The sequence below is a fragment of the Crocuta crocuta genome, unplaced genomic scaffold, assembly GCF_008692635.1.
Source record: "Crocuta crocuta isolate KB4526 unplaced genomic scaffold, BGI_CrCroc_1.0 scaffold91-1, whole genome shotgun sequence".
NCBI classification, from domain to species: Eukaryota; Metazoa; Chordata; class Mammalia; order Carnivora; family Hyaenidae; genus Crocuta; species Crocuta crocuta.
The window spans coordinates 1704490-1732170 of NW_027551575.1; the positions used below are offsets into that span (position 1 = coordinate 1704490).

Consider the following 27681-nt stretch of genomic DNA (forward strand, 5'->3'; position numbering starts at 1 on the left):
AAGAGATTGAAATAAATAGAGTGAAATTTCCATTTTATATTGAAAGTTTGGTGTAATTCTATTGACTAACATCTATTATAGGGTCATTATTTACTCGCTATGTTGTTTTTTGTTTTAAATTTTAGAGAGGCAAAGGGAAAGAGAGAATCTTTAGCAGGCTCCATGCTCAGAGTGGAGCCTTATATGGGGCTTGATCCCATGACTTTTGGGTCATGACCTGAACACAAATCAAGAGTCTGATGCTCAACCAACTGAGTCACCCATGGGCCCCAACTCAGTATAATTTAGATATATAAACACTGTGGTTTATTTCCTGCAGTCAGTCTTCTGTCTCTAGGACAGCTTTTCCCACTGATAAAGGTGAGAAAAAACACGTTTATTTTCATTCTTTAAGGCATTAGAATGGTTTCTGTTGGGAAAGTATTCAATTCAAAGTTTAGTTCTAGATCACGATTGTGTTTATCCTTTTCAATTAATTCTTGCCCCTCCCCTAAAAACCAAAATGCCTTTTGGGGACAGGATGAAACAGGTTTCCTGAATTCACAGTTTACTAGCTGTGACATCTTGGACTGTTGTATAACTTTTTGTGTCTCCTTTATTCCCCATCTACAAATTAGGCATCAAAACGGTAGTAATTTTACAGAATGTTATGGGTACTGAATGAGTTAATATATTTTAAGTAATTCAAATGTTGCTTTGGCACACAGTAAATGCCTGGTACATGTTTGTAATGATAATAATGAAATTATTATTGTCCTCATAGCATTGGGGAAAGGGAACTTTGGTTCATAAGCCATTTTTCAATTGAGTGATTTTGTATCATTCATCTCTGCAGTGATATAGTCCGTGTCTTCTGGCCTCCCTAAAACTGGTTTAATGCTCTTGTTCTGTCCTCTTTCCATGAGCACAGAACAAGAATTGCTTTTAGGGGACTCAGCTCTCTTTCCCACTGGGCAGGCACCCAACCCTTACTGGAGTTGTAAGTCAGCTTAAGTCTCCTTAAGTCTGGCTGGGATTCTTATTTCATCCCCAGTTAGGAAAATCCACCTGACAACTGTCATCTTTAGTGTCACTGCACCGTTTCTAAACCATCACCGTCCAGCTCTCCAGCCAGCACTGTCAGCCAATCCCCCTTCCTGCTAAGGGCATATGGGAGTTTTAAGTTACCTTTAGTGTCACTTAGCCCATGAGGGAGCCTTCTGGGTGGTATCTTAGACTCCCATTCTGCCTGAAACAGTATTTCTGTCCTATGTTGGTATGAGGAAATTCAGTGGTGGGAATATACCCCTTCTGGAATTTAAAATGGGATAGTTTTTTTGTTTGTTTGTTTGGTTTTTTTACCTCAGCATAGCTGCTGTTTTAGTAATTTCTTTCCTCCTTCATCAGACTAAAGTAAGTGATTTAATGAGTGTGGGATATCTTCAAGGCAACATGATTTAGAAGGACTAAAAAATGTGTTGGATTATTACTTTCAAAACAGTGGTCTCCATTATATGTTTACTGTGCATTCACTGTAAACAAATGATTTCTCAAGATTAAAAAAGAAATGGGATGATGATGCCTCACATTTAATGCCTGCTTACTATATGTTATCACAGTTTCCAGCACTTTATCTCTGAATTTTGTATTCTTTCCAACAGAGGTGTGAATCAGGATATTGTAGTTCTAATTTACAAAGAAAAAACTAAGTTAGAAAGAGAGGTTAGGTAAATTGCTCAAAGTCACATAATAAGTAACAGAGCCAGGATGGTCTTGGTCCTTAAAAGCTGAATAGCCAAGAATAAATTATAATTATTAATATAATTAATACTAATATTCTAATACATTGAGATAGTGTCATAGAGCGATTATGCTAAATATGAATGATAAACTAGTGTCACCCCAAAATACTAATAATTCTAGCTATTGTGGTCTAAGGGGCTCTTTCCCAAGTAATATTTGAGAAAAAAATGACTAATAACCATACCTTTGATATGACACAGCATGGTATGTCATGGCATTATTTTCAGATGATCTAGAAACTTAAATACCCTTTTTACTCCAAATTTCTTGTCCTTGGCTACTTAGATTTCAGACATTGAATTTGATTTTCTTTTGCAACTTCTATGTTTTACTTTATATTACTTCTTCAGTGAATTAAAGAGATTTTTAAAGATAAAACTCCAGCATCCCAAGTTTGATTGTCCTTTTGAAAAATTGAGCTAATAAACCATTGGGTGATAAAAGATTCCCCAGTTCTTAGAAGAGAAACTGCCGTTTTCCATTTCCACTAAGAAATTCATCTATTAGCAAAGTAATCTTTGAGGGATTTTCCTGTTATGTACCTCCATCACTCATCACCACTATAAATGAAAAGGGACCAAAATCTAATTTCAGGTGCCAGATGGGTACTTACGTGAATGGCAGTGATTCAGCACAGGCTTCATTAGAGCAGCCAAGCTCTGAACAGCTATTGGGTAATCATGGGTATCATGCTAAACAGAGGTGAGTTCTCTTCTGTGAGTCAGGGTCCTCTGCTTTTCCTTTTGGTACCCTCAGGGGCTTTGAGATTTGCTGAGAAACTTGAGAGGTGCTCTGTGCTAGCAGCTGAGAGTGGGTTTTACAATTAACTTCTTGCTGGCAGAGTGATGGAGTTCATTTTAAAGCTCATTCAACGAGTACTTGAAGAAGCAAGGATCAGAGTGAAAAGGATTTAAAACCTCTGAAAGTAAGATTTGAAATGTCCATTTGACCTTAGAAAAGGCTGTGGAAGAGCTTAGGCTTGGACACAGAAAGCAAAGATTAAATCTTGCCTTGCACTACATTTGAGTGTCCTGAGAATTAGGACAGGATCCTCAATCTGTGCCAGGTACACTGAAGAATAATAACCCTGGGAAAAGTCTATTTTTAATGAAACAGTTTTGCAACAATAGTAAACTCTGAGCTTCCTAAAAAACCAATACTTGCTTACTCAAGTAAAGGGTAAACTGAGTGAAATGAAGTTAATGTTTTAGGGAACACCTTCTTTCACGCAGTTATGGTGCTTAGTATGTGCTGACTCTCAGCCCCTCATTAAGTCTACACTGTGGCCTTGCAGGAATGGTTTCAATAGTTCCATATATATTGACCATGAACTTGACATTCAAGAGGGTTATATTACTCTCCTCAAGGTCACAAAATCAGGAAATTCCAGAATTCCTAATATTCTACTAATTCATTTTGTTCTTTTCCTTTTCTTCTCTGAATAAACACTTATTGATGATATCTTAAAATCTCTTCTTTTGAAATGGAGTGAACTAAAGACCTCTTCAAGAATGAAAACCATTAGAGGCACCTCGGTGGCTCAGTCATGAGCTAATGATCATGAGTTTGAGCCACACTTAGGACTCTGTGCTGGTAGCTCAGAGCCTGGAACCTGCTTTGGATTCTGTGTCTCCCACTCTCTCTGCCCCCTCCCCAGCTCACACTCACTCTCTCTTTCAAAAATAAATAAACATTAAAAAACTAAAAAAAGAAATGAAAACAGTTAGAAAAACAAAAGGAACCCTACTGAGGGGTTGACTTGATTCTGTCTCCCATCTATATGATGAATAGCAAAGAGAAAGAGTATGTTGAAAATGACTGTCCCCTGGCAGAAGGGTATTATAATTTCTGCCTTAATAGAGGTTGATTTGGTGGCCTTTTACCAGTAAGGCACATCATGGAGTGGTCAAATAGTGAAACTCTTGAGCAGAAAAATAAATTCATATTCTTTACCCAGTTTCTCTTCTGCTGTTGTTTTAATTTTAACATAAAAAGACAGCAGCATTTTAACTTTGATTAAAAATTTGTTCCTTCGCTGCCACAGAGGGGCATGCATGGTTTTCATTGTGTTTGTGTTAATGAAGGCTCCACAGTGGGCTAATTCCCTTGAAGGATGCTAAATGGGTTGTCACTTTCTAAGAGGTGGAGAACTGAGAAATTTGGGGTTTATTTCTAGTCTTTGGTTTCTTGGTTGTGTTAATTTCCTTGTTTATGTTTCTTTCAGTTAACGTGGAATGTTTTCATTTTCTGCCTTGTTTTTCTGCTGTTTGTGTAGTCTGCAGCAGGGTAGGACTCCTTGGGTAGCAATTGTTAATCAGGGAGAAATGATAGCCTGAGGGTACTGAGTTACTTGGTGTCAGGATAGAAGTTCTGTTGAAGCCTCCTTAGAAAAACTTTCATCACCTGCCTTAAGTAAGCTCTGAGTGAGCCTCTGCCGACTAACTGTTCCACTGTCTTTTTATCTTTAGCTGGTTTATTTTCTTCTAATTCTCCTTGTATACCATGTAATCCAGAATAATAGTATTAGTAGGCCAATAGTAACTTATTAAAGTAAGTGTTGTAATTTTTCTCAAGGGAGCTCTTCACTATGTCGATTTTGTAGGAAGATAAGGATGATTCATTACCCATTGATAAATGGAGGCAGCTAAAGTACAAATGGGTAGGTTTGTTTAAACAGGAAGTTCTGCAAACATCTGGCTTACATTACTTTAGAGATGACAGTTTTGCTTCTGCAGCTCAGATTGAGAAAGCTGTATACATAAGAGAATCCGGGATCTATGAATTGGATCTCTCTCTTTCCCTCCTCTTCTCTGTCCCCTCCTCAGCTCCCGCTCTCTGTCTTTCTTATCTTCTCCCTACCTACCACCCACCTACCTCCCTACCTACTTCCCTATCATCAGTTGATCCATCATCGATATAATGTTTTTCTTGTTTTAACCAGTGGGTTGGAATAGTTCATCTTTGCAACTGAGCTCATCTCATGTTGGAAAGTACCGACTATGATTTGTAGAATCCCTGTCTATGCATATATCCCACAGCCTTCAATGACAATACCATTCACATACTTCTCAAATTCAGTAGCACTCATATGGTAGGCTTTTACTTGAATCTCATGTGGGACAGGAAAGTATTGAGAAAGAAAAAAACCTCAAAGCTTCAGTGAACTCCACCTTCCTTTGTAGATAGTAACAGCTTAAACGGGAGATTTTGTGGGGATTGTCTTGTCGTCATTTTGTTTTCCCTCTTGATGACTCAGGGGTTTTTGTCCTGAGGCTCTCAATGGATCTCTTATAACTTAGCTGGTGATGACACATCCCAGAGGCTCCTTATATCTTGGCCTCAGGCCAGCAGACTACTCACCATGCTGTCCTATGATTCACACAACAAAACTACTCTAGTCACCTCCCACTGCTGGGGCCTGGAAGGGCGCCCTAATGAGGGAGTGGGAGGGATATAGTTAGGAAAGTTGTTGAAAAGAAGCTTCTGTTGTAACTTTCTTCACTGCAGCAGGGATCTCACACCAGAGCAAGGTATGCTCAAGTAAGACTCAATATTTGTGAGAGATGAATTGCAAAGTCCCTGGCCTTTTATTTATGGTGAAAACTTGTGTTTTAGAGAGCTGCAATTATTTTGGGGGTGTGGGGAGGGGAGAGGAGAGGCCACAAGCATGGAATCCAAAAAGAAATGTAATTTATTTGCTGGTAAATGACTCAGCTGGACTATTTTGAAATAATGGTCAAGGTGAGTGTTGAAATTTTCACATATCCATACCCTTGGAAGTGAAGAATTGGGTTACCTTGGGAGCCACATGATGTACTTCTGTCTTCCAAAATGTCGATTGTTTTATAACAAATTGATACCGAAATCAAAAGTGTCTTGTGTTCTCTTATGTAAGGGCTCTCACCTGCACGTATTCATTCACCGGGCATTTATACACCACTGTCTGTGTGTGGAATTCTACAGCCACCTGTCTGCAGGGACAGAGATCTGACCAGTTGTGCAAAAGAGATGAAAGGAACTGCCAGTCCCTGCTTTTGTGTTGCTTTCCCTCTACTTGGGGAAAAACATTAGTCTCTGAGATGGCATTTGAATAACTTAAAGCAAAGTGTTCATAAGAGCAGAATAACTCAGAATAGGCTTTGAAGGCATTAGGTGTATGAATCACTTTCTGCCTCTTCTGGGTCCCACAGCAGCTATTCCGAGCCTCCATCAGAGCACTTAGTGCATTGTACTGTCTTTCTCTCTCCCCCACTAGTCTGTGAGTTTCTTGTGAAGAGAGATTTTGTCATGTTTATCTTTGTAGCCCTCGACCCTGGCACAGTTCATTGCATACCTCAGGTGCCTAGTAAATGCCTGGTGAATGAGTAAGAGGGACTGTTGTGGGAGGAGAAGGGAATAAGATGATGGTTTTTTATGCATATAAACTACAAAAGAAAGTATTTGATTTTCCTAGTCTAGAGACAAGATGTGCATTCCTTCTTGTAATTCTAGTCAAGGGAAGCAGTTCATTTTGGCACAATTCAGTAAAAAGATATATTGAGCATATGCTCAGTTGTGATTGTCAACACACACATGAAATGTTTTCTACCTTCAAGAGTCTTAGATTTCAGGATGGCAGTGGCAGTGAGACAGAGACCATTTCGGTATAATTTGGCAAAAACACTATTGAGGGCATCCAGGAGACATTCATGGAAGGAGAGATGAGCGGCATTGGTTCAGGCTGGCAATGGGCATGGGACTGGGGATGCTGAGGAATCAGGAAACTCTTTAAGGAGGACTTGACACTTCAACTGACCCTTGAAGCAGGAGTAGCCAAGTAAAGATGGAAGAAAGTGGATATGGGAAAGAGGAAGGGGAAAAATTGTATGACAAGGACATCGAAGTGGGAAATATCATGGAGCATGTGGGCAGCTACCAATGGTTCAATATAACGAGTAAAGTATAACGTGTAGAGGGACAAGTACGAAGTATTGATGTCAAGGAGCTCTATTAGCAGGTACCTACAGAAATCGTGTAGATAAAAACTTGAAAGGACCTAGTGGTCCTGACCCTGTAAGATAGAGCTGAGGAATGTTTGCCAAATACTCTAGTAGGATATGATCACTGATTGAGTATTTGTGATCAGGGTGTGGAAAGAGGTCAGGAGTTTGGCTTGACTCCCCAGGGGGAATGGTGGTACAGAGAGAGAGAGAAAGAGAAGGAGGGAGGGATGGAAGGAGGGGGAGAATAAGAGGAAGAACATATTTGAGCTTGAAGAAAGAAAAAAGACTGAGTTCATATATATATATATGGGCATGTTGTATTTGAGACGCTTATGGATCTTCTAAGGAATGTTGTTGAAATGTACAATTTTGAAGCTCAGGAAAAGTCATATATATGTATGTATTTATATGATTAACATACATATAAGTTACTAGCATACATAGACTAAACAATGAAAATGAATAGACTGCCCACGTGTATTAAGTAGACCAGAAAGTCCCAAGTGACAATCAACCATTGGGTGCTCTGAAAGCTTTCTGAGAATCATACAGAGAATTGGTCAAAAGCAGATTCCTCCAGGGCACCTGGGTGGCTCAGTCAGTTAAGCGTCCAACTCTTGATTTTGATGCAGGTCATCATCTCACAGTTCATGAGTTGGAGCCCTGCATTGGGCTCTCCACTGACAGTGTGGAGCCTGCTTGGGATTTTCTTTTTTCTTCTCTCTCTGCCCCTCTCCCCATCAATCAGTCAGTCTCTCTCTCTCTCTCTCTCTCTCTCTGTCTCACTCACTCACACAATAAATAGATAAACTTACAAAAAAAGTAATTCCTCCATATCCTGGAGGATCTGATTCATTAGTGGAGGGTTAGGAATCTGCATTTTATGGAATTCCTTAGCTAATTTTGATATATACTCATGTTTGAGAAGCTCTGATAAAGACTAAGAGCAGTGGTATCACCCATGTTTGAGGGGTGGACAGAAAAAGACTACATGAAGTAGAAAGATGTCAAGCAATCAGCCAGCAGAGAGTGAAATCACAAAAGACAAGGGAGAAGAGAGTTTATAGAATGAACAAGGGACAATTTTATAGTAGGGAGGTCTAGTCAGAGAATTTGGAAAGTGTTTATTATATTTGGCACTATGGTGGTCTAGAATCTTTAGATAAGGATGTTCAAGAGTAGAGGGGTAAAACTAGGTTGTAGTGGTGTGAGGGGGTACGAGGGGTGGAGGTAGGAATAAAGAAGTGGAGAAAGTATAGACAATTCTTTCACATCAACTCATTATGGAGAGAAAGAATAACATTTGGAGGGGATAGAATATAGGGTTAAGGAAGAATTTTTTTAACTGGACAAGAGACTCAAAAGAATATTTAGAGTTTCAGGGAAGATGGCAGCTAGAGCAGAAAGGGGGATGGAAGGTAGAGAGTAGGTAGATGACATAACTCTACATGGGAGAAGACACACCTCATCTTCTCAAGGAGATAAGTGGAAGTGAGATGGGGTTAGATAGGAAGCTGAGATGGAGTGTTTGATAGATGTTCAGGAAGACATTAGGAAGAGGCTTGAAATCATTCAAAAGGTACAAAGATTGTTGAAATTAATCTAAGCTAAAAAGTAACTGTTCATTTATTATTTTATGAATATTTTTATTGCACATTGTGACACACATTTCCTCACCCATGCTTTTCTCCCAATTTGTGAGGCAAATGAAAACAATTTGTGGTTTGAGCTCTTGTTGGCCCTACAAAACCCAAATCTCTTATTTGTGGATTCCTAATTTGCATTTGTCTGAATTCCATATGTTGTTTTGTATTACTGGAAACTAGCCTATGGGGAACCCCAGTAACTGATTTTCTAGGTGAAGCAGAGCTTGAATGTGTGTGTGTGTGTGTGTGTGTGTGTGTGTGATAGTCACCATTACTGGGGCCAAAAGAAAAAGAGCGATCAACTGACACCCAAGTAGAGGAAGAAACAGCAGAGTCGTTAGTGAGCGATCACTTAATATTAGCCAGACCTTTGCAACTAACCTTTTCCCCAGTTTATTGATTCTCAAAAGACTAACTCTGGCATGTTGTATGAAATAGCAAAGTTGGGCATACAAAAGCAAACAGTCAAATGAATGGACATGGAATCCACTAAACTCCGAAAACAATCACACCAACAAAAGCTTACCACTTAAAAGATGCTTTGAAGTAGGAAGAGAGGATTAATGATTTGTTACAAATTCACTCAAGTACTTTTTTTTTAATGTTTATTTATTTTTGAGAGAGGAAAACAGAGCATGAGTGGGGGAAGGGCAGAGAGAGAGAGAGAGGGAGACAGAATCTGAACCAGGCTCCAGGCTCTGAGCTGTCAGCACAGAGTCTGACAGGGGACTTGAACGGATGAACCATGAGATCATAACCGGAGCCAAAGTCAGATGCCTGATTGAGCCACTCAGGTGCCCCTCAAGTACTTTATTTTAATTTGACTTTTAAGTGTTAATGTTTTCCAAATGTTGAACATTTAAGAAGCTGAGGAATATAGAAAGAAATGTGGAAATATCTGTGATACTAAAATCTAAATACAGTTGCTGATATTTTTCTATATTTCTTTCCAGTATTTTCTCTGCATATAACTTTATTTATTTATTTATTTATTTATTTATTTATTTTACAAATAGTTTATTGTCAAATTAGTTTCCACATAACACTCAGTGCTCATCCCCACAAGTGTCCTCCTCCATGCCCATCCCCCCCTCCCCCCCACATCNGGAGCGCTGCTACGAACATTGGGGTACATGTGCTCCTTGCATATAACTTTTTATAGGAACATGCTATACCCACAACTTTAATCATGCTCATGTCATTTAACATTATAGCAGAATTGTTTTTCCATGTAATTAAAAATATCTTGTACAATACATATTTTTATTGTATAGTATATTATGAGTTTTCTCATATTTTATTTAGCTATTCCCTTACGATTGGACATCTAATTGTTCTTAAATTTCCATTAGTATAAGTAGCATTGCTGTGAACACCTTTGCATATAAAGCACTTGCCATATTTCAGGTTGCTTTTCTGAATTAATATGTAAAAATAAATAGCACCATTATAGCTTCTGGTACTTAGCAAATTTCTTTCTAAAGAGAGCTCTTAAGCAATATATGAAAAACATGGTTCATCATATATACAGCATTACCAAGAATTTTTAATTTTTTAATTTTTTAAATGTTTATTTATTTCGAGAGAGAACAGAGTGTGCATATTAGTGGAGGAGGAACAGAGAGAGAGAATCCCAAACAGGCTCCACATTATTAGCACAGGACCCAACACAGGGCGCGAACCCATGAACTGTGAGATCATGACCTGAGCTGAAATCAAGAGTTGTATACTCAACTGACTGAGGCACCCAGGCGCCCCTCATGTAATTTATTAAAAAAACCTTAACTTTGTTAATTTGTATGCAAGACAAACAGAAATTTTGGGATTTTAATGTTCATTTTTTTTGTTGGATATTAAAACTGAATATTTTCCACATTTTGATAAAATTTTATTCCACCTATTAAAATGATTTTAATGAACTTATTCTTCTACTTTTAATATATTTTATTGAGTGGTTTCTCTGGGTTCAGTATTATGATAAGCCTTATGGAGAAGGCAAAAGAACGGTAATGACTTGCTTTCAACTGTAGTAACTTGTATTTTATAATGATACAACTTGTAGTATGGAAAAGGCTTTATAATGTGCCTTACTCAACTCACAGTTGAGGAAGCAAAGATTAAACCCATAAAACAGTCAGGGACAGCGGGCAAGATAGCAGATGATATCATGGTACAATATAGCCTTTATTATTGGAATTCAGAAAAAGTAGAAAGCTAGGTGAATTGCAGTGTCAATTGTCATTAGAAAGAAAGACCTGCTAGACTTTGAAGAATAGAATAGTTCAGGGGTAGGAGAGGAAATGAACTTGTCACAGTTGCTGGAAGGATCAGACCATTCAAACTAGGGTGGAGGGTTTGTGGGTTGTGGTCAGGGCATAGAGTGTGAGATGAGGACATATTAAATGTGTACATCACAAGTCACCTGGCCCCTCTGGTTGAGATCCTGGCTTCTATGAGGTAGCAGAATGGTTCCTCCAAAGCCTGAACTGCCGCCTAACTATACAGAGCCATCCTTGTGTTATCAACAGATTGTATAACTTAACCAGAGCTAAGTCGTTGAACTCTGCTGGGCACACCGAAAGATGCCTCTGAGTTGCCCTGTGGAGTGAGTTTTAGAAAATCAATGTGTAAGGCAGCATTCCTCTGTTCTTCCAGGTAGTCCTGTGACTTTTAGCAAATTACTTGCCTTCCTGTACCTCAGTTTCCTTATTTGTATCACGAGCTCTTTCTAGATCTCAGATTACATAGTTTGCAGCCAGAGCTCAGTAAGGGACAGCTTTCACAGGGCACACTGGAGAAAAGAGTCAAGGTATAAATAGCAGGCAAACTCTGTGGTCACCATCCGATGTATTCCAAAATCAAGAGTTGTACACTCAACTGACGGAGGCACCCAGGTGTGCCTTAAGAGAAACCCAGGCGTTTCTCTTAAGAGAAAGAGTCCTTTCTCTTAATTTATATCTTTAGAAGGTATGAGGAAATATCAGAGACTTTCTTTGCCTCTGTACACATTTAGCCAAAGGACACTGGGGCAAGTATCCATGTTACCTATCTTCTGTGCAGACAGGGTAAAATTAGTGGGCACTTAACAGCCTATGGGATTAACCCAAACTTCCGCTTGAAAAATCTGCTTCTTACTCATATGCTTCTTTTCTTTTAACTTTTTGAGAACTTAGTTCTTGAATTGCTGCCTCCTGGTTTCTTGCTTGTACATATTTTGGTGGATGGTCCTTGATAAATTGAGTCTGTTTTTATTGTACTTCTTTGGATTATCTTTTATAGTGATCAGAATTCCTTTTTCTAATGTGTGCTATATCTTTTTATTTTTATTTTTGAGTTAGAATTTAATCCAGGAAAGAGACTGTGTATCTTGGTTTCATTTCGATGTTTAATTAATACAGTCCCAGAAAAATAGATCTTGCTGAGGTGCTGAGGAGACTAAGTTGGAGACAAACTTAAATGCTTATCCTCTGATGATGCATAGGCATATGCATCCAAACCATCTTTCTCTGAATCTAGAAAATTTGGTGATTGTCTGAGAGGTTAGCAGAATGCCTGGCACAGACATGATCCCCAATACATTTATTTTTTATTATTTATTATTACTTTTTTAATGTTTATTTATTTTTGAGAGAGAGACAGAGACAGAGAGAGACAGGGTGTAAGTGATAGAGGGGCACAGAGAGAGGGAGATGCAGAATCTGAAGCAGGCTCCAGGCTCTGAGCTGTCAGTGCATAGCCTGACGTGGGCCTCAAACTCACAGAGTGTGAAATCATGACCTGAGCAGAAGTCACACACTTAACTGACAGAGCCACGAAGTCACCCCTCCAATACAGTTTTTTTTTAAATTAATACATCTGAATGGTTTTATAACTCAGCAGTCACTCATGAAATGACTTACTATATAGGAGAAAATATAATAGTTGCAAAAGAAGTGAAGAGTAAAAAAAAAAAAACTCCTCTGAACTACATAGAATATATTGAGTAGTCTTTCTCACATTTGCAAGTAATTAGTACCTTTTCACTCATATGTAGGGCGTCACTGTGCATTGGCACATTTGATGTTTAGCCGAATAGAAGCAACTTAGGTCTGCAGGGAACTTTATAGATTCCAGAAAACTTTTTGATACACTATCTAATTGATCCCCATAACAACCCCATGTGGTAGGTTATGGAGATACTGTTATCTCCTGTTTACAGAGAAGCAAGCCACTGATAAAGGAAAAAAGAGAAGGGATTTTCTAAATACCACCCAGGTTGTATGTATGACACATTGATGAAAGTGGAACTTATTTCTTCTGATGCCCAGTTCAGGGCTTTTTTCCACTCCCTAAGTCCTTAATCTCTAGGAAAGAACCTGTCTTAACTCCCTTATCATTTGATCAGAGCAGCGGAATTTATACAGGTGCGCTAGCTCAGATTCTGTCTCTAAGCGTTCCAGCACCATGTCTCTTATCTAACTCCTCTCTTTTTATTTTAACGTGTTCTCACTGCAGGAGCTGACTCTTCCTTCTCCCTAATTAACTTTTATGTGGAAACTCCCATAGTAATGGAATTGCATGTGCAAGTGTTCTCTCACCTGGTTTTCTGTTTAGTGCACCTGGAGGGAACAACCGTTTCTGCTGTCTCATGGCATTATCTTTGCTGAGCGAGGAATTTGTAGGAACTAAGATAACTGCCTTCCTGAGAGTAAACCATTTTTTTAAATCAAACATGCTTCAGGCACAGCTTTGCTTTTTGCAGAAGTTACCATTTATTTATCACTAAAATTCACTGGTTCATGATATTGACAGCAAGCGTGATGGCAGTGTGGACAAAATCATGGGAGTCAGACAAATCAGGTTTGAATCCTGGTTTGACTATTTACTGAGCATTTTGATCCTTAGAGCTGATTTCCTCCTTTGTGCAATGATACAATAATGATATCTACCTCACGAGCTTATTGGGAGGATTAAAGGTAAAATATTTTTCTTATGATGAAATGAGCAGAAGAGTGCGATCCTCTTCCTGGGTTGCAGATCCCCTTTGTGTGCTTTGTCTCCCACGTCCCCTCCTGCTTTGCTCTCCTCACTCTCCTCTAGGACACCTTCTGCCCTGGGAGGGTGACCAGTGAAGTGGACAACAGCAGCTTCCTCTGCCCTCTGGCTCTGTTGCATTTGGCCAGTGGGGAGTCCCAGCAGGAGATCAGAGGAGGATGAGATCATGTTCAAGTCCTTATCTCCTTCCTTTCAGGGTCACCTGAGGCTAGCTGTGTCCCAGAGAATAACCGTTTCCAAGGCAGCCCACTCTGTGACACTCTTCTCCTTGATATCAGCGACCTACCCATCTCCTTTTCCCTTTTGTGGGTGGTAGAAACTCCATTTTTGCTAGTTCCAAGAACTTCACTTATCCTTTGTAGATTCCTCTACCCTACCATCATCTTCTTAAATAATCTCTTTACCAAACCTTCCTTAAAGGATTCTAATATGAGTGTGCTGTCTATTTACTCCTGGAGCCTTAACTGATACATTATTCATTATTGCTTAGTTGAAAGTACTTTTGCCTAGGTCTGTCTTATTTGAGGGAGTTTGGCACATTGAAAGGAAAAAAAATAAGAATGAATTGTTGTTACTTGCCATTTGATATTAAGAGCAGAAGGATGGTGGTGGTGGTGGTGGTGATGTGAGCCAAGCATTCATCTGGACACTCTCTTATACACATTAGCTCATTTAAGTTCAAACACAGGTGAGTATTATTATCTCCCTTTTGTAGATCTCATCAAAAGGCCAGAAGGGTTAAGCAACTTGCTGAAAGCCACACAGAATGCCCTTGGAGAGATGAAATCCTGACCTCTGCCTATTTGGTTTCGAGGCTCATTTTAGCCAGACCATGGTGCCTCCCAAGTATACAGGCTGAGAAGGGCCAGACCATCAGCAGTCACTTCTCAATTAAACCGATTTGCTTACTATATTTCTATAGGAAAGTCTTTAAATGATGTCAAGGCAAATTTGTTAAAAACTTGATTATTTCATCAGATCTTATCAGGTCATTTCCATGATTTGTTCGATTTGACTGATTTGTTAATTTAAAAACATTGAGTTACTAGCTCACTGGGGGCCGCTAACTATTCCCTGGTTGCCCCTAAGAGTGCTCATTAAATACTGAGTAATTAAATATTTTGAATGAGTTTTTCTCTGAGAGTGTATAAGCTTCCCACAGCTTTTAGTTGGATTTTATTTTCTCCCTAGGTGTGGAATATTTAGTTCTCAGTTTATATTATTTCTGTCCACTTTTCAATTGGTTCTAGGTGAGTAATACAATTTCATATTTTCTGGGAACTTATAAAATGCTCGGCATTATAACCAATCAAGAAGGGTGACTAAGTTCCTGGAGGTATACAAGCTGAGAACTTCACATTTGTGCATCACCTTTTCCCACCATCCCCCACTGCCTTAAAAATCATCCACACACACTGCAAGAGACCATATTTATCCTAGCAACTCACATGTGATTGTGGATGTTTCTTTAACCTCAGGGAAGCTTTTTCTTTAATCCTGGAAGAAGACTTTGTGTCTCAGTGCCCTTTGGGTCTTCCAAGTTGTGCCTTGGGATATTGTTAGCAGTAATAAACCAGATTTTCTGATTCTAGCAATACCTTGCTGTTGTGGGATTTCTGGCCTCCCTGAGAGTATCTCCCTTTTAGTGTCATTAAGTCTTTAGGGGGAATTCATGCATGTTCAAAACAAGTCTTTCAGCCTGGTGAGGCCATCAGTGCAGGTTGCTGAAGACCTTGGGGAAGGTCCGTCTCCACTGGTATGAGGGGAACCAGTGGGTTCCTGTACCTCTGATGGCTGGTCTGCTCCAGGGACCCGCACAGGTGCTGTGTTCCTGGAAGCCATCTTCCTTGTGTTTTGTGTGTGTGTGTTTTAAAGTATATGTAGTTTGTTTGAATGTATTTGTATTTGTATGTGTAATTCACACAGTTCTGCACTCTGAGATTTTTCAATCATTTTGGTAAAACAAACTCCTTCAGACCTTGTTCACTGTTATTCTTTTCCCTAAATCTCAGACATGAGTATTTTGAGAAACATAGAAGAAATCCAAATGATAGAATACATGCTGTTGTTAGAATCATTCTGCTCCTACAATGTCAGCCTACATCTATAATGTCAGCATTTTCGTGTTTTAGTCAAGCCTGTTTGCTTTATCTCCTTTTCCTTAGAATGATTTCTTTGCTAAAAGGCATTTCAGCCCACATGCAAATAAATATACCTTGTGAATATGTACGTCACGCCCCATTTCAGCTGAATATTAGTATGATATTCTCTTTGCTCTTTCTTCAAAACTCAAAATAGAGAGTCTCCTTCTTAGTGTCTCCTGGGAAGCGAGGTAAGGTAATAGGCTCTCATGCCATTCTACAGATTCATCTGTAGTGAGAAGTACCCTGGGATATGCTTAGAAAAAATAGTTACTGCCTGACCAGGTAAACTGCTTCTCCCAACTGTTTCTTATAACATCTTTGAACCCAAAGAGTAGAGAACTCACTTACTTGACTGAAGAGCCATTGTACTATGGATTATTGCTAAGGATGAAACAGGAGGCCACCATGCTGTGGCCAGGGAGCTTTCAGATATAGTAAGATTTCCCAGGTTGTGGCCAAGGCTACCTTAGTAAATCCTTAGTGGAAAATGGAGGGGTTGTGGCTCTGCCAGACAGAGTTGGCTCATATACCGTTCAGCATGCATCTTCATCTCATACATGTTAAGTTTAAGTTGTGGCTACCATACCTATTTTTTTTTAAGCCACTAGAAATGTAGACTGGAATATTTAATGGAAAACAGATGGTGCTTGAAATCTCTAACTTACATTTAACAAAAGCTGTTTTGGAAATGCTGCTTATGTGTACTTTTATTGCTTTAAACACAGCACCATTTTAGCTTGTTGTGCTGAATAATTTAAGAATTACTGTCCTAGTCTAAGACAGCGTTTCAAAGGGCACGTGTTAATCATATACTTGATTAAACATTTCCTTGCCTTTCTCTTCAGAATCCAGTTGGCTTTTGAGTGGATAATTGTTGCAGTGAGCTCAGTGACATTGGAAGCAACTATTGTCCGTTTGAATTACTTAAAACACCACCATGAAAAGAAATACCTGTGATTTGCTTTCTCGGAGCAAAAGTGTAAGTACCTTTTGTCTTCATTTCTTTTCTAAAAACATGGACACGTATATTTTCTTTCTTTTTTTACTGTTTTCTTTAGATTTTAATACTTTGCTATCATGATCAGGCTTGTGGGAAGAAACCCTTGGTTAACTTTCAGTTCTTGGACTGTACGCAGCTTATTAACAAATGAAGACTTGTTTGTCTGTGCGGCCCGGTTGACATTTGATGGAAATTCCGTTTCAGCCAGTTTATATGCCTTACCATTCATTTGCATAAGCCTAATGGTGTGATGTTGAAAACTCTGATATGTGGATTGATGCAGAAATTCTATGATTACAAAATGAAACTGAAGAAATTTAAGGCTTGAATATTAAATTTTCTGAGCAAGTCCAAAAGTAAAAACTGAGTTTATGTCGCTGTGTACTTCATTCAGTCACATTCCGAAAGTTCATGTACATGGTGAATAAGGTGAATACTTGATCAGCATGACATGACTTCCCTGAGCTGTCTATTCTCACATATGTCTCTAATTTTCTTTCCTTCAGATTTTTTTTTTTTTTTAAGTGAACGTCCTCTGGTCACTAATATAGAATAAGCCTTCTTTCCACTTACCTGTTGTCCTTAAGGTGCCAAATTAGTGATGATTTTTAGATCTGTATTAGCTTATAAATGAAAGCATAAGCAAATAGAGCAACCCAAAGAAAGTTCCACAAGGCAAGGATCAAAGTAGAGTGTTACTTTCTATGAGGCAAGCTCTAAGAACATGTCCCTTTGTTCATTTACCCAAGGGGAAAGAAGGCATCCAAACAGATGCAGTTGTGACGTAGGAACATTCATTTGAAGGCATCGGAAAAACCACAAATGCAAACACATTTCTCTCGTATGAGAATGCTTTGTGTTGCAACCCGTGATGCTTTTGTGATGGCCCAAGGCCGTCTCTGATTCTTTGTACAGAATAACTATTAGGCTTTTAAGGGTGAGCAGCGCAGGTGTATGTGGAGAGGGAAGTCTAGTGTGCTCAGTACAGCTTCTTAAAAAATGAAAAGGTGCCCAAAAGTGTGCTCGTTCTTTGAGTACAGAGTGTGCTTAATAACCGACTATAGAAATTGAACAAACTCCGAAGAAATGTCTAAATTAATTTGTTTTCTTGGTTGGTATTTGCTTGTGTGGATTATTAGATAAAATAAAGTGCCATGGGTTGGAGCCAGGAGTTCCTTTGCTCATCATATAGTTGTTCTTTATAACAGGAGGTGACTTGCATACGAACTACCAAACTGCCAATGCATCCTTCTGTTACAAAGATTGTTTTTTTTTATTTTAATTTTTTAGCTTTATTTATTTATTTGTGGAAGGTGAGGAGGGGGGAGAGTGAGGCAGAGACAGGGAGAGAGAGAGAACAGGCCGGAGAGAGAGGGAGAGAGAGAATATCTTAAGCAGGTTCTGCACTGTCTGCACAGAGCCCAGTGTGGGGCTTGAGCCCAGAAACCATGAGATCAGGACCTGACCTGAAATCAAGAGTCAGATGTTTACCCGACTGAGCCACCCAGGTACCCCTGTTTTTTATTATGCTAAATATGAACATAAACCATTTATATAATGGTTCTTTCTTTCATTAAATTTCAGTGCCATGTGATATGAAAAAAATGTGTAAAGGCAAAGGGGAGAAAATTTGGGGCAATTAAAATCTGTATTATTAAACATTGTTCTTGGAGGAAAATATTCTAAAAGCGAATGATTAACTGAGCCGTGACTTTAAGGAACTGTGAGTGCTTAATGATGCTGGGAGATTTCCCATTTATGTTTGCTTAATGAAAAATTTGTCATCTTGGTGGAAAGGCTCACGATTCCCAGATTACGAGAACGTGAGTTGCCTACATGTCTAAATGTAAACAAGAGAGCTCTCGTTTCACTGCCTCTTGGCTTCTTGAAAATCCACTGGCATAAAGAAAGTGCTTCCATCTAATTAAATGACTCCAGGTAGGAGAATACTGTTTCTCAGAGAAAATAGCTACACCTTTTTGCCTACTTAGAAGTTGTCGTAGAATTTCAGAAGTTCATTTTGCACTGATCTGATGAAGTCACCCACCACCAAGATTCTACCATAACAAAATCCAAAGTTATACACTTAGGGACAGATGTTTCCTGTTTTTGATGAGGAAAATTTTGAGAATTAATTTGGTTTAGGATTTGAGGATATTTTTCTTCGGCATTATGACATTTAAAAATCCAAAGGGAACGTTCTAAATGTTAAAACAGCTTCTCTGCAGGTCTCTACATGTCTTATATGCAACATTGTGAAATTTCAGGTGTACAAAAGAGCAGGAAAAAAAAATATCATCATTAGACCATTATTTTATTTTTTCTGGAACACTTAAAGAATGTTCATATTTTTCCACGTCATGTTCAAGATCTGGTGCAGTGTCCCTTTTAATGATTAATGCTCTGGATTCATCATTTATTTGGAAGAGATCCATGAGATCTTTTAGATATAGAAATATAAATAAAGCCTTTTTTTCTTAAAGTGACATTTTGCTAATTTGGGAGGATAGTTTGAGGTTGTAGCGGGTAAAAATGAGCAGAACTCACGTGGACAGGACCCAAGTGGCATTGTCCCAGTGGCTATTGGTCCTTATGATCTCCTGTGAGAGACAGATGTGCATCAAAGAATCACATACATATGTGTAAAGCAGTATTTCTCCAATGTATTACCATCTCCAATGTACAATGTACAAGAGTACGTCTCCAATGTAGGGCAAATGCCTTCAACCTGTCTTCATTCATAATGGCTTCTTTCTCCATCCCAGAATGTAAACTTCCTGAGACAGAGGCTTTGTTTATTTATTTATCACTGTGTCTTTAGCCTAGTGTCTTTCACATAGTAAGTAATTATGTGGTAATGGAATGAGTAAATGGGTACCCCATGTTAACTGCTAAGAGAAACATCCTAGTATAATGGCAGTATATAATAGAAAGACTTAGCTTAGTCAGAAGGTCAGTCAAGCCTTTCCTGAGAATAGGGGATTTTCAGTGTAGTCTGTGATCTGAAGGGTGACTTAGTCTGCCAAGGCAAAGAGGGGGCTTCCAGACAGAACTAACCTGACGTGTAATGACTCTGTAGTGTTAGGGAAAGTGGTGGCTTCAAGGTCATGAACAAAAACTAGAATAACTAATCTGCTGACAACTGTAGAGAGATAGATAAAGATGAACATATTTAAGAGATATTTAGGAGGGAAAAATGATAGGGCTTTTTTAGGGAAAGGTATTGGAGGTTGGGTCTAAGGAGAAGAAAGTATGGAAGGTGACTTCTGAGCTTGTAGTCATTGTGACAAACTGGATGCAGTCCCTCCACTGTGGTGCAGAGCCTGGGTGGAGAGAATGGAGAGAGCATAGTCTGAGTCCACTGCTCTAAAGATTAGGCTGTTTCAAGATAGAGGAGTTTGGGGAGCAGTTTTACTGTATTCACACAACAGGTAGATTGGGAAATTCAGGTTAACTATTAAATTTATACTCCAAACTGTTAATTCAATACAGAAAATAGAAGGACACTTTAGTTGAAAATTTTTAAAAAATCTTACAAGTTTAACCCCAAGCTGTCTTATTTCACCAGATCTACAAGAGAAATATAGTAAAAATTATTTCTAATTTGGTTTTTAATTTCCTGGAAAGAAAGACCATTCATTCTTGCAAATTATTATGTGTAGAGAAGTTCTGAGGAATAGCAGCTTTAAGAATATTCTCTTATTTCATTATGTATAAACAAAGCAGGACTTACACTAGTTGATTTCTGAAATCTTTCAAACATCAGCTCATAAAAACAGGTGTTTCTTTTTTTCTTTACTATTTCTGATATTATAATGTGGTTAGTTTTGATCTATACTTTTATTTAAAAAATGTTTTATACTTGAGAGAGAGAGAGAGAGAGAGAGAGAACACAAGCTGGGGAGGGGCAGAGAGAGGGAGATACAGAATCTGAAGCGGGCTCCAGGCTCTGAGCTATCAGCGCAGAGCCTGATGTGGAGCTCGAAACCATAAGCTGTATTATGGTGCCTTGATCCAAAGTCGGATGCTTAACCAACTGAGCCACCTAGGTGCCCTGATCTATACTTTTATATTGTTCCTGGACCAAGTAAAACATATAATTTTAAAATTTATTAATAATTATTTTCTTGAAAATCAATTCAAATATAAATAGCATAAACTACATTAAAGTAAATCAAAGCACTTCTGCTAATTGAAAATGTCTAAATGAGTCAAATATTAATATTATCAAACATTATTACGATGAACTTAAATGAAAGCTTCTATGATAAATGGACCTAAATTTTAAAATCTTAAAATCAATTCTTTATCATATAATATTAAAATAGAAAACATTTAAAATTTTGCTCTTGTGGTTCACAGATTTGCTTATGACATTTAAGGAAGTCCACAGTTTAAAAAATGGCAAGAACAATACATTGCCTCAAGTGAAATACATTTCACCTCAAGTGAAAGTATAAAAAAAATAATTTAAGCTTTACATTCCTGACTTACATAACTATTCCAACTGTCTGCATCATTAGAATACATGGTATTATTATTTTTCTGTCATAAAGAAGGATTTAACCAAGTTTTACAGAGCTTATAGAGTTTCTGTTATATAATGTCTGCTTATAGTAGGAAGAGAACCGAAAGTCCTTCTGACCCAACCCTTTTATTTTGCTGATGAGGAAATTGAAACAGAGGTCTCAGGAGATGAAATACATCACTTGTCTGAGACGTAGCTTGGTGTAGTTGAAAAAAAATGTGAGCTTTATAATCATACAGAATTGGATTTAAAATCTGGCTCTTTCAATTTTCCAGCTGTGGGGCGTTTGACACATTACTGACGGTGGTATTCTAAAGGGTGCTAGGGGAATCATACTAACACACAATGCTTGGTACATCAAAAGTATAGATGCCTCATCAGAATGAGTCCTATCTGTGCTAGCCTGTAAGTGAGGAGAGACTCCCTGTGTTCTTTCCTCTCTCTGATTCTAAAAATGTGTCAAAGATGGGATTCACAACAACAACAACAACAAAACCAATCCCTATCTCTTACCTGCTTTTACCTATTACAAGTGCCTGAAAAATGCCAGTTTTGGAAAAACTATGTTGTCCAGATGAAGTCCTATAAAAATTAAGGCATTCAAGAAAAACAAATGAAAATATCATAAAATAAAAAAGTGATGATCATTTAGGTAGCATCTGTTCTTTAAAAACTCTGAATTTTCTGATTAATAATAATTACAAGTGGAAAGAGAAGGAAAGGAAAAACCTTGATCTGGCAGATAACCCTTTTCTTGAATTTTTTATTTCCAACAGGAAGTGTTGCAGTAGAAGATTCTTCATACATTTTATGGTATACATGCTTAACCTCTTTTTAAAATTTTCAAGCTACCTCTTAGTGGACTGACATTTCATTTTCATGGGCCTGTTTGAAGTTCCTGTGTGACTTCTTGGAGTTTTATACCTCTGGGGGCACTTAAGATCACATTTGTTTTTTTCTGGGTGATGGTTCTTTGTCCATATGCTGCAAGGGAAGCTGGTTTCTGTCTTTTCTAAGCTTCTGAAGTGTCTTTGCCATCTGTGGAAGTTGGGACAGCTCTTGCTGTTCTGACTTCTGCTTTACTGGGGCTGCACAAGTCTCTCTGTACAAAAATTGCAGATTTTTAAATTTTGCTATAAAACCATCTTAAAACTATGATTGGTAAAATGAGGCTTGGTGAGGTACACAGAGCATATACACATATAGTGTAAGTTTCATAGCAGGAAAATCCCATGCAGAAGGGAAGCTTTATTTTTGTTTACTATTCTGAATTATCATAGACCAGCTCATTTCTCTATTTGAAACTTGCCTTCTCTTGACTCAAATATGGTTTCATGAAGTCATCTAATTTTATTCTAGAACAGCATTTAGTTGTAAGTGTCTGGGATTTTGTTTCCATTTACCTACATAGCATATTAATTTAGGATAGAAAGAGAATAATTAATAAAGAATATGCTTTTTAAGCTGTTAGAAAATTTCATGAAAAAGTACTCTAGCAACAGCTCTGCTTTTAATTAAGTAGTTTAATTTGCTACAGTGCTCAAGGCTCTATCCCAGCCCTTTGGCAACCAGTGTTAAGTGAAGCAGCTCTTTTCCACACTGGTCCCAGAGAGAAAGGAGCCATTTACAGTGACCCCAGCATCACTTCCATGACACAAATTTTTGTTGGCATTTCTCCCATGGCATATTGATATAGTATGATTTTTCTGACATGAAAGATTTAATTCCAGCAGCTTGTATTTCTGTTGAAAATGATATTTAAAATCAGAGATTTACTCTTTTTCGCATGAGGAGCAGTAATCATGATAACCCACACTTAGGTTCTGGAATTCTTCAGTATTGTGATGTGCTTTAACTGATCTAGGTTTTTTACCATCATCCTTGTATAAGGGAGCCAATGTGATCAAGTTCAGCAATCTCAAAATCGGGCTTCAGAAAGAAAATATTAGGAATTCTGCTTATGTTTACTTTCAAATGTCATCTTTTTTCAAATTTCAACCTTTTGTTTATGTTTGATAAATGTACCATATACATGTGTGCAGTCAACAAATACATAAATTGGGAAAATCCATTCCAGATATTTTTCCTGATAGGGGTGTGTAATTAGAGTGCTTTAGAGGCCATTATTTGCAGTGAACAGAGAATTGTTTTTGAATTCAGATACCTGGATTTAATCTGCTAGTGCTTAAAGATCTGACCTTTAGTAAATTATTTATTTTTTTTATGAGCCTTAGTGCCTACGTGTGTAGAAAAGAAAAAGTATATCATAATGAAGGGGAAAGCACCCTTTATATAATAGTTGCCTGATAAATTCGATCTTGAGGGCTGCAGATGCTTTTTGGTAGCTACAGAGCTGCGTGATAGTATCTGGCCCAGAAAAGAATTACTTGGAAATGCCAGGAAATCAAGTACATTCTTCTCACTAAAAAGGTGCAAGCATAGCTCCTAAGACCCCTTAGCCAGTTTTCATATTATACAAAGGATTCAGCCCTAAGAGGAGTGGTTAAACTAGGTGAGAGTTCTATTTCCTGCCAATTAAGAATTTCTCTGATTCTCAGTCATGTTGTATCCATTTGTAAAATGAATTGAAGATCATTTCTCAAATAAACATAAGATCAAGACAGGGCAAAGGAGTGTTTAGCTCAGCTGCCTTAACAAAAATATGGCAGACTATGTGACTTAAGCAGCAGAAAGTTATTTTCTTAGAGTTCTAGGGGTTGGCGAGTCCAAGATCATGGCGCTGGCCAATTCAGTTCCTGATGACAGCTTGCTTCCTGGCCTTCTCACTGTGAGCTCCCAAAGGCCTCTATCTCCAAATGCTATCACACTGGGGTATAGGGCTTCAAAATAGGAATTTGGGGTGTGACACAAACATTCTCTAACACAGTTTGATATTCTTTTTTATTTTACTTTATTTTTGATCATGATAGGTATACTCTTTAATCCCTGTCACCTATTTTACCCGCTTCCCCTCTGATAACCGTAACTTTGTTCTCTACAGTTAAGAGTCTGTTTCTTGGTTTGTGTCTCTCTCTCTTTGCTCATTTGTTTTGTTTCTTGAATCCCGCATATAAGTGAGATCAGATGGTATTTGTCTTTCTCTGACTGACTTATTTCACTTAACAATATACTCTCTAGCTCTAGGCATGTTGTTGCAAATGGCAAGATTTTATTCTTTTTTATGGCCGAATAATATTCATTGTGTATATATTCTTCTTCTTCTTCTTCTTCTTCTAAATGTTTTTTATTTATTTCTGAGAGAGAGAGAGAGACAGCATGAGCAGGGAAGGGTCAGAGAGAGAGAGGGAGACACAGAATCGGAAACAGGCTTCAGGCTCTGAGCTAGCTGTCAGCACAGGGCCCAACGGGGCGCCTGAGCCCAGAACCGCGAGATCGTGTCCTAAGCCGAAGTCGGATGCTTAACCGACTGAACCACCCAGGCGCCCCACATCTTCTTTATCCATTCATCTATTGATGTACTGCTTCCATAGTTTGGCTCTTGTAAATAATGCTACAATAAACACAGCGGTGCATGCATCCATTTGAATTAGTGTTTTTGTGTTTTTTTGGACAAATACCCAGTAGTACAATTACTGGATCATAGAGTAATTCTGTTTTTAATGTCTTGAGGAAACTCCATATTGTTTTCCACTGTGGCCTACACCAGTCTGCATTACCGCCAAAGGTGCCTGAGGGTTCCTTTATCTCCACATTCTCTCCGACACTTGTTTTTTCTTGTGTTTTTGATTTAGTCATTTTGACAGGTGTGAGGTGATGTCTTAGTGGGTTTTTATTTGCATTTCCCTGATGATGGGTGATGTTGAGCATCTTTTCATGTGTACCTGTTGACCATCTGTATGTATACTTTGGAGAAATGTCTGTTCATGCTTTCTGCCCATTTTTAAATTGGATTATTTGTGTTTTTGGTGTTGAATTGTAACAGTTCTTTACATATTTTGGCTACTAACCCTTTATCAAATAGATAAGTCATTTGCAAATACCTTCTCCCATTCAGTAGGTTGCCTTTTAATTTTGTTGGTTGTTTCCTTTGCTGTACAGAAATGTATTGTTTTGGTGTAGTCCCAGTAGTTTATTTTTGCTTTTATTTCCTTTATCTCAGGAGACATATCTAGAAAAATATTGCTATGGCTGATGTCACAGAGGTTACTGCCTGTGCTTTCTTCAAGGATGTTTATGGTTTCAGTTCTCACATTTGGGTCCTTAATCGATTGTATTTCTGTGTATGGTGCAAGAAAGTGGTCCAGTGTCATTCTTTTGGATATGGCTGTCCAGTTTGCTCAACATCATTTGCTGAAGAGAGTTTTTCCAATTGTGTATTCATTCTGCTTTTGTCAAAGACTAATTGACCATATTGACCATTTCTGTGTTTTATAGTCTTTTCTGCTGATCTATGTGTCTGTTTTTATGCCAGTACCATTATCTCTGCTTTGTAATATAACTTGAAATCTGAAACTGTGATACTTCTACTTTTGTGTGTCTTTTCAAGATCCCTTAGGTTTTCAAGGTCTTTTGTGATTCCATGCAAATTTTAGAATTGTTTTGTTCTAGTACTATGAAAAATGCTCTTGGAATTTTGATAGGGATTGCACTAAATCTGTAGATTGTTTTGAGTATCATAGATAATTTTGTTCTTCCAACCCATTTGCATGTAATGTCTTTCTATTTCTTTGCATTATATTGAATTTGTTTTATCAGTGTTGTATAGTTTACATAGTACAGGTCTTTCATCTATTTAGTTAAGTTTATTCCTAGATATTTTTGTTTTTGGTACAATTGTAAATGGGATTGCTTTCTTAATTTCACTTTCTGCTACTTCATTATAAGTGTACAAAAATGCAGAAGATTTCTGTACATTGATTTTGTAGCTTGTGACTTTACTGAATTCATTAATCATTTCTTGTAGTTTTTTGGTGGGCCCCTTAAGGTTTTCTAAATGTAGTATCATATTGTCTCCGTATAGTGGGAGTTGTAGTTTTTCCTTACCTCTTGGATCACTTCTATTTCTTTATGTTTTCTTATTGCTGTGGCTAGGACTTCCAGTACAATGTTGAATATAAGTGGTGAGTAGACATCCTTGTTTTGTTCTTGACTTTAGGGGAAATGCTTTCAGTTTTTCACCATTGAGTATGATGTTGGCTGTAAGTTGTTGTTGTTGTTTTTTTTATATAAAGCCTTTATATAAAAGGCTTGATGTATGTTCCCTCTAGATCTACTTTGCTGGGGGTTTTATCATGAAGGGATGTTATACTTTGTCAAATGCTTTTTCTGCATCTATTGAAATGGTCATATGGTTGTTATCCTTTCTCTTATTGATATGATATATCATGTTGATTTTTGTGTGTGTGTGAATATTGATTTACACACTCCGGAATCCTGGGAGTAAATCTCACTTGAAGGTGGTGTATGATTTTTTAAATGTATTGTTGGATTTGATTTGCTGATATTTTGAGAATTTTTGCATCTATATTCATGAGAAATATTTGCCTGTAGTTCTCTAATTTTGTGGTGTTTTTATCTACTTTTGGTATTATGGTGATACTTACCTAATATAGTGAATTTGAAAGTTTTCCTTTTTCTTCCATTTTTTGGAATAATTTGAGAAGTAGAGGTATTAACTCTTCTCTAAATGTTTTGTAGAATTCACCTTTAAAGCTCTCTAGTCCTTGGCTTTTGGTTTTTGGGAGTTTTTGCTTACTGATTCAATTTCATTGCTGATAACTGATCTGTTCAGAATTTCTATATATTATGGCTTCAGTTTTGGTAGGTTATATGAAACTGGAAATCAAACACAGGAAAAAAGTTGGGAAGGGCACCTATACATTGAGATTAAATCATATGCTACTTCAAAATGAATGGGCCAACCAAGAAATCAAAGAAGAAATCAAAGAGTACATGGAAATATATGAAAAAGAAAACACAATGGTCTAAAATCCCACTTTTGGGATGCAGCAAAAGTGGTTCTAAGAGGGAAGGTCATAGCAATACAAGCAAGCCTAACTCAAGAAACAAGAAAAATCTCAAATAAACAACCTAACCTTATACCTAAAGAAGCTAGAAAAAGAAGAAATAAAACTCAAATCATAAAAAAAGGAAGGAAATAATAAAGATTAGAGCCACAGTAAATGATACAGAAACTTCAAACAACAACAAGAACAATAAACAGATCAATGAAACCATGAACTTGTTCTTTGAAAAGATCAACACAATAAACCTGTAGCCAGACTCATCGAAAGAGAGTGTGAGAGAGAGAGAGAGAAAGAGAGCGAACCCAAATAAAAAAACTCACTAATGCAAGAATAGAAATACAGTCGTCACTACAGAAATACAAACAGTTGTAACAAATTATTATGAAAACCTACACACCAATACACTGGACAACTTAAAAGGAATGGATAAATTCCTAGAGTTTGATATTCTTAAGGGGTGATTTTAATAAGTCACTATGGTATTTATGCCATAAGGATGGTATAGTTGTTCTTACAGATGTTCTGGAATCCACATATTCTTTCAGTTGAATAACACTGAAAATTATCTAGTGAATATC

The 27681-nt window shown here is 37.7% G+C and overlaps 1 protein-coding gene across 1 annotated transcript in view; it reads left to right on the plus strand.

Annotated features, from left to right (window-relative positions):
* LOC144221075 (3',5'-cyclic-AMP phosphodiesterase 4D-like) overlaps positions 1-27681 on the plus strand; it is a 504391-nt gene that overhangs the window by 44424 nt on the left and 432286 nt on the right. Inside the window, exon 2 of the mRNA XM_077751432.1 lies at positions 16434-16567. Within this exon, the coding sequence (XP_077607558.1) occupies positions 16526-16567 (42 nt within the window). The 5' untranslated portion in view covers positions 16434-16525. The remainder of the gene's footprint in view (positions 1-16433; positions 16568-27681) is intronic.